General features: G+C 42.3%; 1 protein-coding gene across 1 annotated transcript; it reads right to left on the minus strand.

Annotated features, from left to right (window-relative positions):
* Window positions 1–2,236: 2,236 nt before the first annotated feature.
* LOC135564817 (NLR family CARD domain-containing protein 3-like) lies at window positions 2,237–19,287 on the minus strand. The gene is given in 11 exon segments (XM_065010887.1): window positions 2,237–3,582; window positions 3,585–3,778; window positions 4,196–4,242; window positions 7,154–7,327; window positions 8,938–9,111; window positions 9,429–11,220; window positions 11,597–11,825; window positions 11,954–12,038; window positions 12,406–12,522; window positions 17,308–17,586; window positions 19,218–19,287. Coding segments are annotated over 10 exon segments (3,411 nt in total). The 5' UTR covers window positions 17,571–17,586; window positions 19,218–19,287; the 3' UTR covers window positions 2,237–3,246.
* Window positions 19,288–19,638: the final 351 nt, after the last annotated feature.

Genomic DNA, 19,638 nt, shown 5'->3' on the forward strand with positions numbered 1-19,638 from the left:
AGGAATGGTTACACAGCTAGAGACACAATACTGTATGTATATATATCAGAACAAATAGCAGCAGGAATGGTTACACATCTAGAGACACAATACTGTATGTATATATATCAGAACAAATAGCAGCAGGAATGGTTATACATCTAGAGACACAATACTGTATGTATATATATCAGAACAAATAGCAGCAGGAATGGTTACACATCTAGAGACACAATACTGTATGTATATATATCAGAACAAATAGCAGCAGGAATGGTTACACAGCTAGAGACACAATACTGTATGTATATATATCAGAACAAATAGCAGCAGGAATGGTTATACATCTAGAGACACAATACTGTATGTATATATATCAGAACAAATAGCAGCAGGAATGGTTATACATCTAGAGACACAATACTGTATGTATATATATCATATAGCAGGAATGATTACACATCTAGAGACACAATACTGTATGTATATATATCAGAACAAATAGCAGCAGGAATGGTTACACCACATCTAGAGACACAATACTGTATGTATATATATCAGAACAAATAGCAGCAGGAATGGTTATACATCTAGAGACACAATACTGTATATATAGATATCATATAGCAGGAATGGTTCGAGACAGCAGGAAGAAAGTCAAAAACAGCAGGTCCAGGACAAGTCTGGTCAACAGGCTCCTGATCTTCATTCACTTCAGTATTGTCCTCAACCACAGCAATATGTTCCTCAGTCACGTGATCTTCATTCACTTCAGTATTGTCCTCAACCACAGCAATATGTTCCTCAGTCACGTGATCTTCATTCACTTCAGTATTGTCCTCAACCACAGCATTCAATTCGCTCTTTTAGCAGTTTTTAATTCCAAAGTTCATCTTCACAATTTAATAAAGGTCCTTTCCTTTAATCACTGACCTAACCAAAACATAAAGAAATCAGAGATATCTAAGGTCAGAGCGTGACCTTCGTCTTCACAGTTGAATAAATGTCCGTTCCTTTAATCACTGTATATTCCTCCCTTTTTAATCAAGTTGTTTTCCCGCTCCGACATCCGTCTCTAACCCTTTTCTCCCTCCATGATGATGTTAACTCTCTCTGTTAGCTCCACTTCCCTTCATGATGATGTTAACTCTCTCTGTTAGCTCCACTTCCCTTCATGATGATGTTAACTCTCTCTGTTAGCTCCACTTCCCTCCATGATGATGTTAACTCTCTCTGTTAGCTCCACTTCCCTCCATGATGATGTTAACTCTCTCTGTTAGCTCCACTTCCCTTCATGATGATGTTAACTCTCTCTGTTAGCTCCACTTCCCTCCATGATGATGTTCTCTCTGTTAGCTCCACTTCCCTCCATGATGATGTTAACTCTCTCTGTTAGCTCCACTTCCCTCCATGATGATGTTAACTCTCTCTGTTAGCTCCACTTCCCTCCATGATGATGTTAACTCTCTCTGTTAGCTCCACTTCCCTCCATGATGATGTTGTTAACTCTCTCTGTTAGCTCCACTTCCCTTCATGATGATGTTAACTCTCTCTGTTAGCTCCACTTCCCTCCATGATGATGTTAACTCTCTCTGTTAGCTCCACTTCCCTCCATGATGATGTTAACTCTCTCTGTTAGCTCCACTTCCCTCCATGATGATGTTAACTCTCTCTGTTAGCTCCACTTCCCTCCATGATGATGTTAACTCTCTCTGTTAGCTCCACTTCCCTCCATGATGATGTTAACTCTCTCTGTTAGCTCCACTTCCCTCCATGATGATGTTAACTCTCTCTGTTAGCTCCACTATGCACTTGCCTCTGCTAGTAATACACTGTGTTAACATTAGCCTTGACTGAACCACAGAAAATAGCAGTTTTATACAGTTGATGAACCAACTTCTTCCAGACAGAATAGTTCCTGTAGATTCAGACTCATCACCAATCTGTTGTTATGTTTTGTGGGTTTCATAACCAGGTCTGTATAACAATTCAATAATGATGAGACGGGAGACAGGAATCAGTTCAACCATTTATCTGGAACGTGATCATCTCAACACATACAAACCCCCATGATGCTCTGCTGCACAACCCCAATACACAACAAATACATCATACATAAGTAAAATGGACAGTAAACAAAACTCAGAGGACTTTAAATGTTCAGTTCTAGAAAGTAGAGCCATGGGACAGGGTCAGAAAGGTCAGTATGTTTGATACCTGGTTACAGAGGTGACATAACAAGCATAAGGTCCTAACACAGTGAAGTAGGGCCATGGGACAGGGTCAGAAAGGTCAGTATGTTTGGTACCTGGTTACAGAGGTGACATAACAAGCATAAGGTCCATTATAACACAGTGAAGTAGGGCCATGGGACAGGGTCAGAAAGGTCAGTATGTTTGATACCTGGTTACAGAGGTGACATAACAAGCATAAGGTCCATTATAACACAGTGAAGTAGGGCCATGGGACAGGGTCAGAAAGGTCAGTATGTTTGATACCTGGTTACAGAGGTGACATAACAAGCATAAGGTCCATTATAACACAGTGAAGTAGGGCCATGGGACAGGGTCAGAAAGGTCAGTATGTTTGATACCTGGTTACAGAGGTGACATAACAAGCATAAGGTCCATTATAACACAGTGAAGTAGGGCCATGGGACAGGGTCAGAAAGGTCAGTATGTTTGATACCTGGTTACAGAGGTGACATAACAAGCATAAGGTCCATTATAACACAGTGAAGTAGAGGTGGGAGCTAAAAGCAGACATGGACAGTGAGACGGTGTGAGGAGGTCAGGGGTCAAACACTAGATCAGGACAGGTAGAAATGGCAGGGCTGGAAATAGACAGACACATTCTGATCATGTCTCAGACCTGACCTGAGACACCCAATCAGAAGATGTCATAACAAAGTCCTGACCTGAGACACCCAATCAGAAGATGCCATAACAAAGTCCTGACCTGAGACACCCAATCAGAAGATGTCATAACAAAGTCCTGACCTGAGACACCCAATCAGAAGATGTCATAACAAAGTCCTGATCTGAGACACCCAATCAGAAGATGTCATAACAAAGTCCTGACCTGAGACACCCAATCAGAAGATGTCATAACAAAGTCCTGACCTGAGACACCCAATCAGAAGATGCTATAATAAAGTCCTGTCCAGTAGGCTTTATGGGATTTCCTTTCATCAACATCCAGAACATTTAAATGAGGCATCTGTCAATAAAAAGTTACTTTAGAGCTTTAGTTGTTGTGTCCAGTGTGTCACTGACAGAGGAACACTGATTCACCATCATCCCAAACCCAAAACCCTGGATAGAGGGGCTCAGTGAATGTGGAGGTGAATGTGATCAGGTGGGTCAGTGTGTCAGAGGAGGCTCTATAGAAGGACAGAGTGCCGGCTGGCCAGTCCAGATACACTCCTACTCTGTGAGGGCTGGAGGGGGGGACCTCTATGGTAGTGAGTTTATTATTGTGCCTGGCTCTGTAACTGTCTGAGCAGAACAGACTCCAGGACTTGTCATTGTATCCAAGACAACAGTCATCACCCCTTCCTCTCCTGTTGATTCCTTTATATGTCACTCCTATATCAGCCCCCTTATCCCACTCCACTCTACCTCCCAATAACAGCGCCCAGTCAGACCCTCTCTACACAGCACCTGTCTACAGTCCTCAAATCTCTCCGGGTGATCAGGATACGGCTGCTCCTCTGTCCTCCATGTCACCTTTCTGTTCTCCTCAGACAGAGAGAGGTGTCTGTTTACTGTGTTTAGGTCCAGTGTGAGATCACAGACATCTGATGGATGAAACCAGACACAATATTAGAAATCATCATCATTCACATTAGAATGTTAACTCACTTTTCACTAATTCATTTAATGTAGATGTTTCTAGGTATCAAAAGGAGAAGTTAAGGTAACTTGAGACTTGTTGAATGATCATATGTTATACTGTATGGTAATATAAAACACACTTATTCCTATTAATTACACACACACACACACACACACACACACACACACACACACACACACACACACACACACACACACACACACACACACACACACACAAAGCAACTCTTGGTAAACTTTGGTGTCCCTGCAGCTGATATTTAATATGACCAAGTCAGTAATGATGGTGCTCTTTGACTTTGACTTAACTTGAATTAAGACTTATCTTAGTTATATTCTTCACAGCAGTCAACACTCACATTTTCTAAGTCCAGGTTTCATCCTGTTCTCTCCACCATGTTCCACACTGTAGCGGTATGCAGAAGAACAGACAGTCATTGAGGGATACACACACACACACACACGTATATACACCAAGCGAATGTTTGTCTGTGTGTGTGTGTGTGTATGTGTGTGAGTCCAGCGTGTGTGTAAGTCCTGTGTGTGTGTGTGTGTGTGTGTGTGTGTGTTTGTCCAGTGTGTGTGTGTGTGTCCTGTGTGTGTGTCTAGTGTGTGTCTGTGTAAGTCCTGTGTGTGTGTGTATCCAGTGTGTGTGTGTCCAGTGTGTGTCCAGTGTGTGTGTGTCCAGTGTGTGTCTGTGCGTGTGTCTCCAGTGTGTGTGTCCAGTGTGTGTCTGTGCGTGTGTGTGTGTGTGTGAGTCCAGTGTGAGTGTGTCCAGTGCTTGTTTGTGTGTGTGTGTACAGTGTGTGTACAGTGTGTGTGTACTGTGTGTGTGTACTGTGTGTGTGTATACTGTGTGTGTGCGTGTGTGTGTGTGTGTGTGTGTGTGTGTGTGTGTCCAGTGTGTGTGTGTCCAGTGTGTGTGTGTGTCCAGTGCTTGTTTGTGTGTGTGTGTGTACTGTGTGTGTGTGTGTGTGTGTGTTTGTGTACTGTGTGTGTATACTGTGTGTGTGTGTGCACTGTGTGTGTGTGTCCAGTGTGTGTGTGTCCAGTGTGTGTGTGTGTGTCCAGTGCTTGTTTGAGTGTGTGTGTGTACAGTGTGTGTGTACTGTGTGTGTACTGTGTGTGTGTATACTGTGTGTGTGTGCGTGTGTGTAAAGTGTTTGTGTATCCAGTGCTTGTATATATGTGTGTGTGTGTCCTGTGTCTGTGTAAGTCCTGTGTGTGTGTGTATCCAGTGTGTGTGTGTCCAGTGTGTGTGTGTGTGTGTGTGTGTGTGTGTGTGTCCAGTGCTTGTTTGTGTGTGTGTGTACTGTGTGTGTGTGTGTACTGTGTGTGTGTACTGTGTGTGTGTGTATACTGTGTGTGTGTGTGTACTGTGTGTGTGTGTGTACTGTGTGTGTGTGTGTGTGTGTTTGTGTGTACTGTGTGTGTAAGTCCTGTGTGTGTGTGAGTGTGTCTGTGAGTGTGTGTGTGTCCAGTGTGTGTGTCCAGTGTGTGTCCAGTGTGTGTTTGTCCAGTGTGTGTTTGTCCAGTGTTTGTGTGTCCAGTGCTTGTTTGTGTGTGTGTGTGTACTGTGTGTGTGTGTGTGTGTACTGTGTGTGTGTACTGTGTGTGTGAGTGTGTATACAGTGTGTGTGTGTCCAGTGTGTGTGTGTCCAGTGCTTGTATATGTGTGTGTGTGTGTGTGTGTGCGTCTGTGCGTGTGTGTAAAGTGTATGTGTGTCCAGTGCTTGTATATGTGTCTGTGTGTGTGTTTGTGTCCTGTGTGTGTGTGTGTGTCCAGTGTGTGTGTGTGTGTGTGTCCAGTGTGTGTCCAGTGTGTGTTTGTCCAGTGTGTGTGTGTGAGAGTTCAGTGTTCAGTGTGTGTGTGTGTGTCCAGTGTGTTTGTGTCCAGTGTGTTTGTGTCCAGTGTGTGTGTCCAGTGTGTGTGTGTGTGTCCAGTGCTTGTTTGTGTGTGTGTGTACTGTGTGTGTGTATGTGTACTGTGTGTGTGTGTGTGTGTGTACTGTGTGTGTGTGTGTGTGTACTGTATGTGTGTGTGTCTCCAGTGTGTGTGTCCAGTGTGCGTGTGTGTAAAGTGTGTGTGTGTGTCCAGTGCTTGTATATGTGTGTGTGTGTCCAGTGTGTGTCCAGTGTGTGTGTCTCCAGTGTGTGTGTCCAGTGCTTGTATATGTGTGTGTGTGTGTGTGAGTCCAGTGTGTGTGTAAGTCCTGTGTGTGTGTGTCCTGTGTGTGTGTCCAGTGTGTGTGTGTGTGTGTGTGTGTGTGTGTGTGTACTGTGTGTGTGTACTGTGTGTGTGTACTGTGTGTGTACTGTCTGTGTGTGTGTCTCCAGCGTGTGTCCAGTGTGCGTCTGTGCGTGTGTGTAAAGTGTGTGTGTGTGTACTGTCTGTGTGTGTCTCCAGTGTGTTTGTCCAGTGTGTGTGTACTGTGTGTGTGTGTGTGTCTCCAGTGTGTGTGTCCAGTGTGCGTCTGTGCGTGTGTGTAAAGTGTGTGTGTGTCCAGTGCTTGTATATGTGTTTGTGTGTGTGTACTGTGTGTGTGTGTGTGAGTCCAGCTTGTGTGTAAGTCCTGTGTGTGTGTGTCCAGTGTGAGTGTTTCCAGTGTGTTTGTGTGTGTGTCCAGTGTGTGTGTGTCCTGTGTGTGTGTGTCCAGTGTGTGTGTGTCCAGTGTGTGTGTGAGTGTCCAGTGCTTGTTTGTGTGTGTGTGTGTACTCTGTGTGTGTATACTGTGTGTGTGTGTGTGTGTGTACTGTGTGTGTACTGTGTGTGTGTGTACTGTGTGTGTGTGTGTGTGTGTTTGTGTGTGAGTCCAGTGTGTGTCCAATGCTTGTATGTTTGTGTGTGTGTGTGTCCTGTGTGTGTCCAGTGTGTGTTTGTCCAGTGTGTGTGTATCCAGTGTGTGTTTTTCCAGTGTGTGAGTGTCCAATGTGTGTGTGTGTGTGTGTGTGTGTGTGTGAGTTCAGTGTTCAGTTTGTGTGTGTGTCCAGTGTGTGAGTGTCCAATATGTGAGTGTCCAGTATGTGAGTGTCCAGTGTGTGAGTGTCCAGTGTGTGTGTGTCCAGTTTGTGAGTGTCCAGTGTGTGTGTGTCCAGTGTGTGTGTGTCCAGTGTGTGTGTGTCATTGAGCATTGGACCCACAGGCACACACACTGGACACACACACACACTGGACACACACACACACACACACACACACACACACACACACACACACAGCACATAACTTTATCCAAGTGGTGGTCAGAATGTTTGTCTTACTAGCCTGATAAGTCAAACATGTCTGATATGAACATTGACATAAACCCTCCACATACTTGAGTTTCTCCAGTCTGCAGTGTGGATCCTCCAGTCCAGCAGAGAGCAGTCTGACTCCTGAGTCTCCTGGGTGATTGTAGCTCAGGTCCAGCTCTCTCAGGTGTGAGGGGTTTGACCTCAGAGCTGAGATCAGAGAAGCACAGCCTTCCTCTGTGACTAGACAGCCTGACAGCCTGCAAAGAGTCAAATCATATTAAAATCACACTGATATTCTTTGGTGGTGAAAATAGTGGCAGTATATTTTTTCAACATATTCAGATACATCAGTGTCCTGAAACCTTCCATATCTATTCGTAAAATAGTGTATCATCATAAAAAATGACACATGATCAAAGTATTGCCTGCAGATAGATACATGTATAGTACAAATATTATAGTAGACTGACCAGACCAGTTTAAAAAGCAGTATCAGTCAGAAGACAGACAGTGAGGTATCAGATTTAGCAAAGCACCACATTTAAAACTGAATACAGTCCACACCATATCTATTTAGACAGTGAGGAATCAGATTTAGATTGTATTGAGTATACAGTCCACATCATATCTATTTAGACAGTGAGGAATCAGATTTAGATTGTATTGAGTAAACAGTCCACACCATATCTATTTAGACAGTGAGGAATCAGATTTAGATTGTATTGAGTATACAGTCCACATCATATCTATTTAGACAGTGAGGAATCAGATTTAGATTGTATTGAGTATACAATCCACACCATATCTATTTAGACAGTGAGGTATCAACTTTAGATTGTATTGAGTATACAGTCCACACCATATCTATTTAGACAGTGAAGCTAACATTTTAAATGTGTCTCTATTCTCCAACATTTTGGATTTCAGATCAAATGTTTCATATGAGGTGACAGTATATAATGTCACCTTTAATTTGAGGATATTTCAATACATGTCTGTTTCACATTTAGAAATAAAAGCCCTTTATTTTTCTCTCTCTTTGAAGAAGTCATAAGTATTTGGTCTGATATTCCTTTGAAAACCTGTGACTCAAACTCATTTACAGTTTTTTTTATTTTATTAAAATGGAGTAAATTCTAAATGAAAAAGAATAAATGAATCATTAATAATAATGATTAATAATAATAATAATAATAATATAATAACTACCCTCTCACCATTACCAATAACAGAGACTACAACAAAACATACTAACCTCTCACCATTACCAATAACAGAGACTACAACAAAACATGCTAACCTCTCACCATTACCAATAACAGAGACTACAACAAAACATGCTAACCTCTCACCATTACCAATAACAGAGACTACAACAAAACATACTAACCTCTCACCATTACCAATAACAGAGGCTACAACAAAACATACTAACCTCTCACCATTACCAATAACAGAGGCTACAACAAAACATGCTAACCTCTCACCATTACCAATAACAGAGGGGATCTTTGTGCCTCTGTAACTTATTCATCATCATCATCCACATGAATGTAGAAGTGTTCAGAAACATCTTCTATTCTTACTGACAATACAAGTGAAGTGACTCCAAAATGACAGGACATTATTCACCTTTCAGTTTCTATTAGGAAAACATCTAAAACACAACCAAGACAAACTGGAAATACATTCAACAAGTTAGTAGAATCACAAGCTTGATGTAATCACTGCAGGCATGGAATATGGGACCAAATACTAAACGTATGACTACTTTAATACACTATAAGTGAATATAACCGAATAATTACGACTTTTCAAATGGGAGAACTACATACATAAAAGTGCTTTCATATCTGATAATACTGACCTCAGAGTCTCCAGTTTACAGTGGGGATTCCCCAGTCCAGCAGAGAGCAGCTTCACTCCTGAATCCTTCAGGTCGTTGTTACTCAGATCCAACTCTCTCAGGTGTGAGGGGTTTGACCTCAGAGCTGAGACCAGAGAAGCACAGCCTTCCTCTGTGACCAGACAGCCTGACAGCCTGACAAAGAGATCATCATGACTTCACAAACACACTGTTAATTTAACACCAGTAGTGTAGAAGGACAATGGTAGATGCATTTGGTTTATTCTCCCAAACAACATATAGATTCATCTTCCGTTTCCTAGAATTGTGTGGTCATATTGTTATACTAATGTGAAAATCAATGAATTTATTTAATATGTTTTACAATATAATATTATATACATATTATAATACATAATACATATTATATTGTATATTTTTTATATATTTTTTCTCTAAACTGAATATTTCTTCCTGATGATTAGTTCTTAAATGTAATTTTATTTACTCACAGAGCAGCTCTGGAGGCTTTGACCACTGGCAGCAGCCTCAGAAGACCTTCCTCTGATCTGGAGTATTTCTTCAGGTCAAACACATCCAGCTCCTTTTCTGAAGTCAGCAACACAAAGACCAGAGCTGACCACTGTGCAGGTGACAGGTTGGGTTCTGAGAGACTTCCTGATCTCAGGTATCTTTCGATCTCCTCCACTAGAGAATGGTCATTCAGTTCATTCAGACAGTGGAACAGATTGATGCTCCTCTCTGGAGAGAGATTCTTCCTGATCTTCTCCTTGATGTACTCGACTGTTTCTTCATGGCTCTGTGAGCTGCTTCTTGTCTTTGTCAGTAGACCTCGTAAGTGCTTCTGATTGGACTCCAGTGAGAGGCCCAGAAGGAAGCGGAGGAAAAGGTCCAGGTTTCCCGTCTCACTTTGTAAGGCTTTATCCACAGCACTCTTGTAGAAAGTAACTTTACGCCTTTGTTTGATCCTCACAGAAAAGTTCCTGGACGTTGATTGCAGTTTGTCCATTAGATTCTGATTGTTGTTGATGAATGAGAGGAACACATATACAGCAGCCAGAAACTCCTGAATGCTCAGATGAACAAAGCAGTACACCTTGTCCTGGTACAGCCCACGTTCCTCTTTAAAGAGCTGTGTGCACAATCCTGAGTACACTGAGGCTTCATTGACATCAATGCCAGCCTCTTTCAGGTCTTCTTCATAGAAAATCAGATTGCCATTCACAAGCTGTTGAAAAGCCAGTTTTCCCAGTGACAGAATGCTCTCTTTATTCCAGTGTGAACCTGTGTCTTCTTTCCCAAAATACTTTTCATTCTTCTGTTTGGTATGAAACACCACAAGGTGTGTGTACATCTCAGTCAGAGTCTTGGGCATCTCTTCTCTCTTATGTTTCAGCATGTGCTCAAGAACTGTTGCAGATATCCAACAGAAGACTGGAATGTGGCACATGATGTGGAGGCTCCTGGATGTCTTTATGTGTGAGATAATTCTGCTGGCCAGGTCCTCATCACTGAATCTCTTCCTGAAGTACTCCTCCTTCTGTGGGTCATTGAACCCTCGTACCTCTGTCACCTGGTCAACACACCCTGAAGGGATCTTATTGGCTGCTGCAGGTCGAGTAGTTATCCAGAGGAGAGCAGACGGAAGCAGATTTCCCTTGATGAGATTTGTCAGCAGAACATCCACTGAGGTTGACTCTGTGACGTCCCAACAGATCTTGTTCTTCTGGAAGTCTAGGGGCAGTCGGCACTCATCCAGACCATCAAAGATGAACAGAACTTTGTACTTGTTGTAGATGGAGATTCCTGATTGTTTGGTTTCCATTGAGAAGTGATTAAGAAGTTCAATGAAAGTGTGTTTGTCCTCTTTCATCAAATTCAGCTCCCGAAAAGGGAATGAAAATACAAATTGGACATCCTGATTTGCTTTTCCTTCAGCCCAGTCCAGAATGAACTTCTGCACAGAGACTGTTTTTCCAATGCCAGCGACTCCCTTTGTCAGCACAGTTCTGATAGGTTTGTCTTGTCCAGTTAAGGGTTTGAAGATGTCGTTACATTTGATTGCAGTCTCTGGTCTTGCTTGTTTCCTGGTCGTTGTCTCAATCTGTCTCAGCTCATGTTCATTATTGACCTCTCCTGTTCCACCCTCTGTGATGTAGAGCTCTGTGTAGATCTTGTTGAGAAGTGTTGGGTTTCCTTGTTTAGCGATCCCCTCAAATACACATTGAAACTTCTTCTTTAGATTAGATTTGAGTTCACGTTGGCAAATCACAGCAAGCTCATCTGAATCTAGAAATAACACAGAGGATATTAATATTACGTCTGTTTTAATGCCTACAGTATTGAAGGACTGTTATAAAGTCTTAAATTATAATAATTTATTCTATTAACTGACTGTATAAATGTGTAAATGTTTTCATAATGCATTACAGACTGGTGTGACTGATTATATTATTATTGGTATTATTGATGGTATTATTAATGTTCTCTCTCTAAATGAATCACCACAACACATCCCTGCTGCTACTTGATGAGGTCACTAGGTGTTGTGTTAAGGCTGCTACAATATCATTGAGTTACACAGCTACTTTAGCTGTACTTTAGCTACAGCTTTTAAATGTTATAAAACAGCATTCAACATGAGGCAGACAGATCTTACATTTCTCCAGTGTGTCAGCAAGCTCCTTCTGGTTCATTTTCCTCAGGATGTGCAGTGTGATCTTCAGAGCCCCCTCTCTGGCACTGCTCTCCTGCTTCTCATCTTCAGCATCCTCCACTTCCTTATCCTGCTTCTGACTCTCAAAGCCTTGTGGGAGTTCTGGACTAAGAATCTTCTTGAACATCTTCAGCTCGTTCTTCACAAATGTCATAATTTTCTCCTCAAGCAACTGATATAATCAAGTAAATAAATTAAGCAAGAGACTAAATGCTTTGTCATTAACACGTTAATGAATGATTGACAGATCAACTTTTCTTGAGGTAAACAAAAACAAATGTACATAACAGGACCACATACACTGAATATGGAGGCCAGGTCTGTTTGATGACTCTGGGAAGACTGAACACTGAGAATCTCTGACTCTGATCTCTCCTGTTGGTTTCTGTGGACAACACATGAGATTACATCTCCTCATCCAGGGAGTACACACACACACACAATCACACACACACACACACACACACACACACACACACACACACACACACACACACACACACACACAGAGACAGACAAACAGGCAGGCAGGCAGGCAGGCAGGCAGGCAAGCAGGCAGGCAGGCAGGCAGACAGACAGACAGAGAGGGAATGTTGTGTTTGTATAATATTGTTTTAGGACTATGGAAATGGATAAAAGGATTAGCCTATGGATTATGAAAACAACAACAATAAATGGGAAAATGTGAGAGGAGAAATGACTAGAGACAGTGTTGTTTAACTCACTGACCAGGACCCATGAGTTCTTCTTACCTTTGTTCAGTAGAAAAGTCTCCCTCTCTAAACTGTATAGGTTGAACCATAGACTGGTCACTCTTCATGGACACACAGCTGGGAACAGGGGAGGCTGGTCTCTCCTGCTTGATTGGACTTCAACACAACAGAGACAAACATTACATCTCTCATCTACTCTGAGCTCAGATGGAGAACCATAAGAAGAGTTTCATTCCAAAACGCTATGTATCCATTTTCAGAAATGTTCATAAATTAACTTTTATTGTTTAAAGAAGTTATGTTTATGTTAAGTTATGTTTTTTTGCTAAATGAGCCTGCTTCTATAAACCAATGAGGAGATGCAGCGCGAACTGCGTCACAAATAGAACTGACTTCCAGACCTTAGTTAATGGCACGAGCAGTGTGTCTCCAGACGTTAATGACGAAATTCATTTATCGACGCGAGCGTTGTAGTCAGTCTGTCAGCCCCGCTAAAAGGCTGGTCTCATTACTCTGCCTTCTCCGGGGGCATGTTGACGTAAATTTACTAACCGGGAGGGTTGAATGATGTAATTTATTGGAGGGCTGGAAGACGCACTCTCGAGGTTGTTTACTCACAATATCAGATATTAAGATGATTTTTATAATGAATGTATACTGAGGTTGAGGTTCTGACTAGTGATTATTTACCCGGGGTTCAATACCTGCTATTGAGGCGCCCTGAAAATAATATTCAAAAGTTCGGTCCTTGGACACAGAGGGTTTAAACACTAAAGTTACCGTCCATCTAGTGAAGAGAGGAGAACCGGACAGAGGTAGCCAGCATCCGTCAACGAGAGAGGGAGAAGCCTCACCGGGATTTAACAGGTGGAAGAAACAACCGGGGAGCTCCATCGGTCCACAAGAAATGCAGACAGTCGGTGATGACGTAGTGGTAGCTATGGTAACTAGGATGCTGCTGGTAGAGTAGCTAGCTAGCTTACCGAGCTGTACCGACTAGCTAGGATAACTAGGATGCTGCTGGTAGAGTAGCTAGCTAGCTTACCGAGCTGTACCGACTGGCTAGGATAACTAGGATGCTGCTGGTAGAGTAACTAGCTAGCTTACCGAGCTGTACCGACTAGCTAGGATAACTAGGATGCTGCTGGTAGAGTAGCTAGCTAGCTTACCGAGCTGTACCGACTAGCTAGGATAACTAGGATGCTGCTGGTAGAGTAGCTAGCTAGCTTACCGAGCTGTACCGACTAGCTAGGATAACTAGGATGCTGCTGGTAGAGTAGCTAGCTAGATTACCGAGCTGTACCGACTAGCTAGGATAACTAGGATGCTGCTGGTAGAGTAGCTAGCTAGCTTACCGAGCTGTACCGACTAGTTAGCAGGTCGTTTCTGTCCCTCGTCTCGATGATGAATCCGGTGACCCACAAAATGAAACAAGGATAGAGATTGATTTTCCCCCTTCTGATGACCAGGTGGCGAATCGAATCTCTGCATGTCTGGCAGACATATCCGTGTGGATGACGGATCACCACCTCAAGCTGAACCTCGGCAAGACGGAACTGCTCTTCCTCCCGGGGAAGGACTGCCCGTTCCATGATCTCGCCATCACGGTTGACAACTCCATTGTGTCCTCCTCCCAGAGCGCTAAGAACCTTGGCGTGATCCTGGACAACACCCTGTCGTTCTCAACTAACATCAAGGCGGTGGCCCGTTCCTGTAGGTTCATGCTCTACAACATCCGCAGAGTACGACCCTGCCTCACACAGGAAGCGGCGCAGGTCCTAATCCAGGCACTTGTCATCTCCCGTCTGGATTACTGCAACTCGCTGTTGGCTGGGCTCCCTGCCTGTGCCATTAAACCCCTACAACTCATCCAGAACGCCGCAGCCCGTCTGGTGTTCAACCTTCCCAAGTTCTCTCACGTCACCCCGCTCCTCCGCTCCCTCCACTGGCTTCCAGTTGAAGCTCGCATCCGCTACAAGACCATGGTGCTTGCCTACGGAGCTGTGAGGGGAACGGCACCTCAGTACCTCCAGGCTCTGATCAGGCCCTACACCCAAACAAGGGCACTGCGTTCATCCACCTCTGGCCTGCTCGCCTCCCTACCACTGAGGAAGTACAGTTCCCGCTCAGCCCAGTCAAAACTGTTCGCTGCTCTGGCCCCCAATGGTGGAACAAACTCCCTCACGACGCCAGGACAGCGGAGTCAATCACCACCTTCCGGAGACACCTGAAACCCCACCTCTTTAAGGAATACCTAGGATAGGATAAAGTAATCCCTCTCACCCCCCTCCCCTGAAAAGATTTAGATGCACTACTGTTCCACTGGAGGTCATAAGGTGAATGCACCAATTTGTAAGTCGCTCTGGATAAGAGCGTCTGCTAAATGACTTAAATGTTAAATGTAAATGTAATTGAAAAGGATCTGGCTACACTCATACTGTCCCTGACCGTAAAGAAAAATGCAAATTGAACAATAAACTTCGGTGTCTCAACACTGTAACAAACTGCGTCGTTATTCCCCAAGATCACCTCAGTCCACTCTGCGCGTAACCGGACAATCTACTTGGCGCCACACCGAACGTGGACGTGGACAGTTCTGTACGGGATAGAACGCGGACATGAGCAGTGCAACACAATCAACTAAACCCAGTCTTTACAGTGGGTTACATTAGTAATATTCATTTTTTATTATTATGTAAAACAAACATTCTATGTCTTTTCATAACATTATGTTGAGATCTGGGTCCATATCGCCAAAGTGTCGCAGAGTAGAAAATTGGTCGTATAAGTGCTGAGAATAAAGACATTTTACACATATGGGTATAAATTACCTAGCTACCTACCCATTACCTAAATTACCTACCCACCTAGTCAGCAGATGTTTTGGACACCTGGTGAGCTGTCCTAAGTAGTTAAGAGTTAACAGCAGGTGTCTTGATAATACTATAGAATAATGCAGTGAGTCAGTGGTTCCTGCACCACATGTAATTGCTTTGTAGTAGTTAAAAATAATGTTTTTATATTTCTATGTGATCAATCCATAAATAATATTGACCTACATGCAACAGTATGTCTTGTGCTTTTGGCAATGATTTATGTATAATAATGATGTATAACAAGTGATACCATGTATGTCTGCATAGCATTTTGTCTTCATTTTGGCAGATTAACTCATGTTGGAGTTGGAGCTGGGACCGAAAGGTGGCTGGTTCGAATCCCGGGCCGGGCGCTGGAAAAAACAGGTGGAATTGATCTGACCACTGGAGGGCTGCTGGGTTCACATCCTCAAAACATGAACCTTTTGTTGATCAGAACTCTAGAGGTTCTTCTTCACTGAACCCAAAAATATATATAACTTTTATTGATTTCATATTTTAAGGAAGTGATAGAAGCCTTTTTGGCTCTATAAGGAACCTTGTTTTCTAAACACGTTTTTCTTTTGATGATTTAATTATCTACATCATGTTATATCAAGTTCTCTCTTTGGAGCGCAACATCATATTGTTAAAAAATACTCCTAAATTGGGGATGGATATAAATTGGGCAATTGAAGGCGTCTAGGGTGTAATATGTGTTCAATGAAAATGAACATTGTATGCAACGTTGTAGGCAACATTATTGGCAAGGGACTTGATACCTTCTATGGCAAAGCTATTTAGAGATGTTAAACGGGTGTGAAGAGTGTTGATGTAACAGTTATATTGTCAATATTCTGCTGGTAACAACCATCACAATTGGTTAAAATATGCATTCCATTATATTAGTCAATAATTAAGAGAAGGCAAAGTGGTTGTGTCATGTAAAAATCCTATCAAATGTCTGACATTGCAACGAGTACAGTCAGGGTGCCGCGGAACCCCTGCAGTACCTCCCCAGACCCCGGATTGAGAACCCCTGCAGTACCTCCACAGACCCCGGATTGAGAACCCTCCAGTACCTCCACAGACCCCGGATTGAGAACCCCTGCAGTACCTCCGCAGACCCCGGATTGAGAACCCTGCAGTACCTCCACAGACCCCGGATTGAGAACCCCTGCAGTACCTCCCAGACCCCGGATTGAGAACCCTGCAGTACCTCCACAGACCCCGGATTGAGAACCCCTGCAGTACCTCCCCCAGACCCCGGATTGAGAACCCCTGCAGTACCTCCACAGACCCCGGATTGAGAACCCTGCAGTACCTCCACAGACCCCGGATTGAGAACCCTGCAGTACCTCCACAGACCCCGGATTGAGAACCCCTGCAGTACCTCCACAGACCCCGGATTGAGAACCCCTGCAGTACCTCCACAGACCCCGGATTGAGAACCCTGCAGTACCTCCACAGACCCCGAATTGAGAACCCCTGCAGTACCTCCACAGACCCCGGATTGAGAACCCCTGCAGTACCTCCACAGACCCCGGATTGAGAACCCCTGCAGTACCTCCACAGACCCCGGATTGAGAACCCCTGCATTACCTCCCCAGACCCCGGATTGAGAACCCCTGCAGTACCTCCACAGACCCCGGATTGAGAACCCCTGCAGTACCTCCACAGACCCCGGATTGAGAACCCCTGCAGTACCTCCACAGACCCCGGATTGAGAACCCCTGCAGTACCTCCACAGACCCCGGATTGAGAACCCTGATTTAGCAGATGCTCTTATCCAGAGTGATTTACAGTAAGTGCTTTCATATTAAGATATCAAGGTGAGACAACCACATATCACAGTCAAATATACAGGATACAAACATTCCATTTCAGCTAAACAATGGATATATAGCGTTTTGCTAAGAAACTAATTTTCATACACATCTAAAATATACTAATAACAAATCCGAGGACAGTAATTGAAGGTAGCCAAGAACAACTATTTCTGATTTTTTTTAAAAGGTGAAAAACTGTGTAAATAGCATTTAGGAAATAAACACTCAATAGTTTTTAAACACAATAGTAATCTCACCTCTTAGGTTTGATGTCATGTTCCCCAGAGAGACTCATTTTAGAGGCAGGGCCCCCCTCCTCTCTCTCCTCAGGGAGACTCATTTTAGAGGCAGGGCCCCCCTCCTCTCTCTCCTCAGAGTGTCTCATTTTAGAGGCAGGGCCCCCCTCCTCTCTCTCCACAGAGAGACTCATTTTAGAGGCAGGACTCCCCTCCTCTCTCTTCCCAGAGAGATGCATTTCAGAGGCAGGGCCCCCCTCCTCTCTCTCCCCAGAGAGACTCATTTTAGAGCACTGGCCCCTAAACAGAGATCCAACATGTTGGTTGTGGTTAACAGTAATTTTTGAATGTCAATTGTTCTCATTTATTAACTATCTCTTATAAAACATTTACAAACAGACATAGAAACAGTCATAAGATGTAATGCATCACATTAATATGTAGTTGTGACATTTCATCTCCATAGTAACTGTCAATAATAATAATAATAAGTCACTGTTTGTTAAGGTAGTTATAGACAGTACAGCAACAATAATAATAATAATAATAATAATAATAATAAGTCACTGTTTGTTAAGGTAGTTATAGACAGTACAGCAACAACAATAATAATAATAATAATAACAATAATAATAATAAGTCACTGTTTGTTAAGGTAGTTATAGACAGTACAGCAACAATAATAATAATAATAATAATAATAATAAGTCACTGTTTGTTAAGGTAGTTATAGACAGTACAGCAACAATAATAATAATAATAATAATAATAATAATAAGTCACTGTTTGTTAAGGTAGTTATAGACAGTACAGCAACAATAATAATAATAATAAGTCACTGTTTGTTAAGGTAGTTATAGACAGTACAGCAACACAAGGCCATGTCTCACACTTATTTTTATTCATGAAAAAAAAGTAGGCTATTTATTGTCTTTCAATCTGTTATTTTCTAAAAGTATCTGAGAATGTAGACAGAAGGGATAAAACTGGAGTGATTGATCTGAGGGGGAAATCATTGATCCAATGATTGTTATATTATGTAAAGTAGACTAGGTTATAATGTATAGTAGTGGGTTGTTAGTGATATGTTATATTATGTAAAGTAGACTAGGTTATAATGTATAGTAGTGGGTTGTCAGTGGTATGTAGATGTTATATTATGTAAAGTAGACTAGGTTATAATGTATAGTAGTGGGTTGTTAGTGGTATGTAGATGTTATATTATGTAAAGTAGACTAGGTTATAATGTATAGCAGTGGTTTGTTAGTGATATGTAGATGTTATATTATGTAAAGTAGACTAGGTTATAATGTATAGTAGTGGGTTGTTAGTGATATGTAGATGTTATATTATGTAAAGTAGACTAGGTTATAATGTATAGTAGTTGGTTGTTAGTGATATGCAGATCAAGGTCTATACCTCGGCTATAACCTACATATCATAGATGACCAGCCTAAACCTGTTCAGATCAGTTCACATAATGTTATAGTCCTACCAGTAGCAGGACAGAGAATGTACTGTATATAACCTACATATCATAGATGACCAGTCTAAACCTGTTCAGGTCAGTTCACATAATGTTATAGTCCTACCAGTAGCAGGACAGAGAATGTACTGTATATAACCTACATATCATAGATGACCAGTCTAAACCTGTTCAGGTCAGTTCACAGAGACCATCAGGTTTGTCAGCATGATAAGTGATCGTAGCTCAAACCTACTCTGACTATTTAATGTCTGACATCGACTAACCTTATAATAGTTTGTAGAAAGCCAAGACCAACGAGAGTTTGCCCATCTTTCCTACGTCTCAACACATTTATCTGACTTCTAATGTACTGAGAAATATGTGCCAGTTTCAACAGCCATTTTATAAGTGCGTAGGCTACAAACATACTTTTTATTTCATATGAGGAAATCACATAACTTACAGTCACTGGTGCAGACGCCTGTTTTCTTGCAGATGAAGTAGCTTTCATAGGCAACTCCTTCAACCAGCCTAAACAACAGTAAATAAAAGATGTCAATCGGTCAAAGGAGAATACATGAAAGACAGGTGTTTTGCTACAGATGTAGGATCTTAATTTGAGACAGTTTACTACAGCAGAAAAATTATGTGGATTATAATTAACATTTTAAAGTGTAAATTACAAACTTCAGAAGGCTTTTAAAACATCAAATACACTACAAGTTTTAATTTTCCTGCAACAGGGTGATCAAATTCAGATCCTACATCTGTACAGAGATTATGTCTTTATCTGAAAAAGGAAGTTTGAGTTATTAGCAATGAAGTTGTAACTGTCAGCTGCTGTAAACCTCAGTGATTGGATGTTATAGGCCCCAATCTGAACA

Source organism: Oncorhynchus nerka, linkage group LG26, assembly GCF_034236695.1.
Source record: "Oncorhynchus nerka isolate Pitt River linkage group LG26, Oner_Uvic_2.0, whole genome shotgun sequence".
In the NCBI taxonomy this organism is placed as follows: domain Eukaryota; kingdom Metazoa; phylum Chordata; class Actinopteri; order Salmoniformes; family Salmonidae; genus Oncorhynchus; species Oncorhynchus nerka.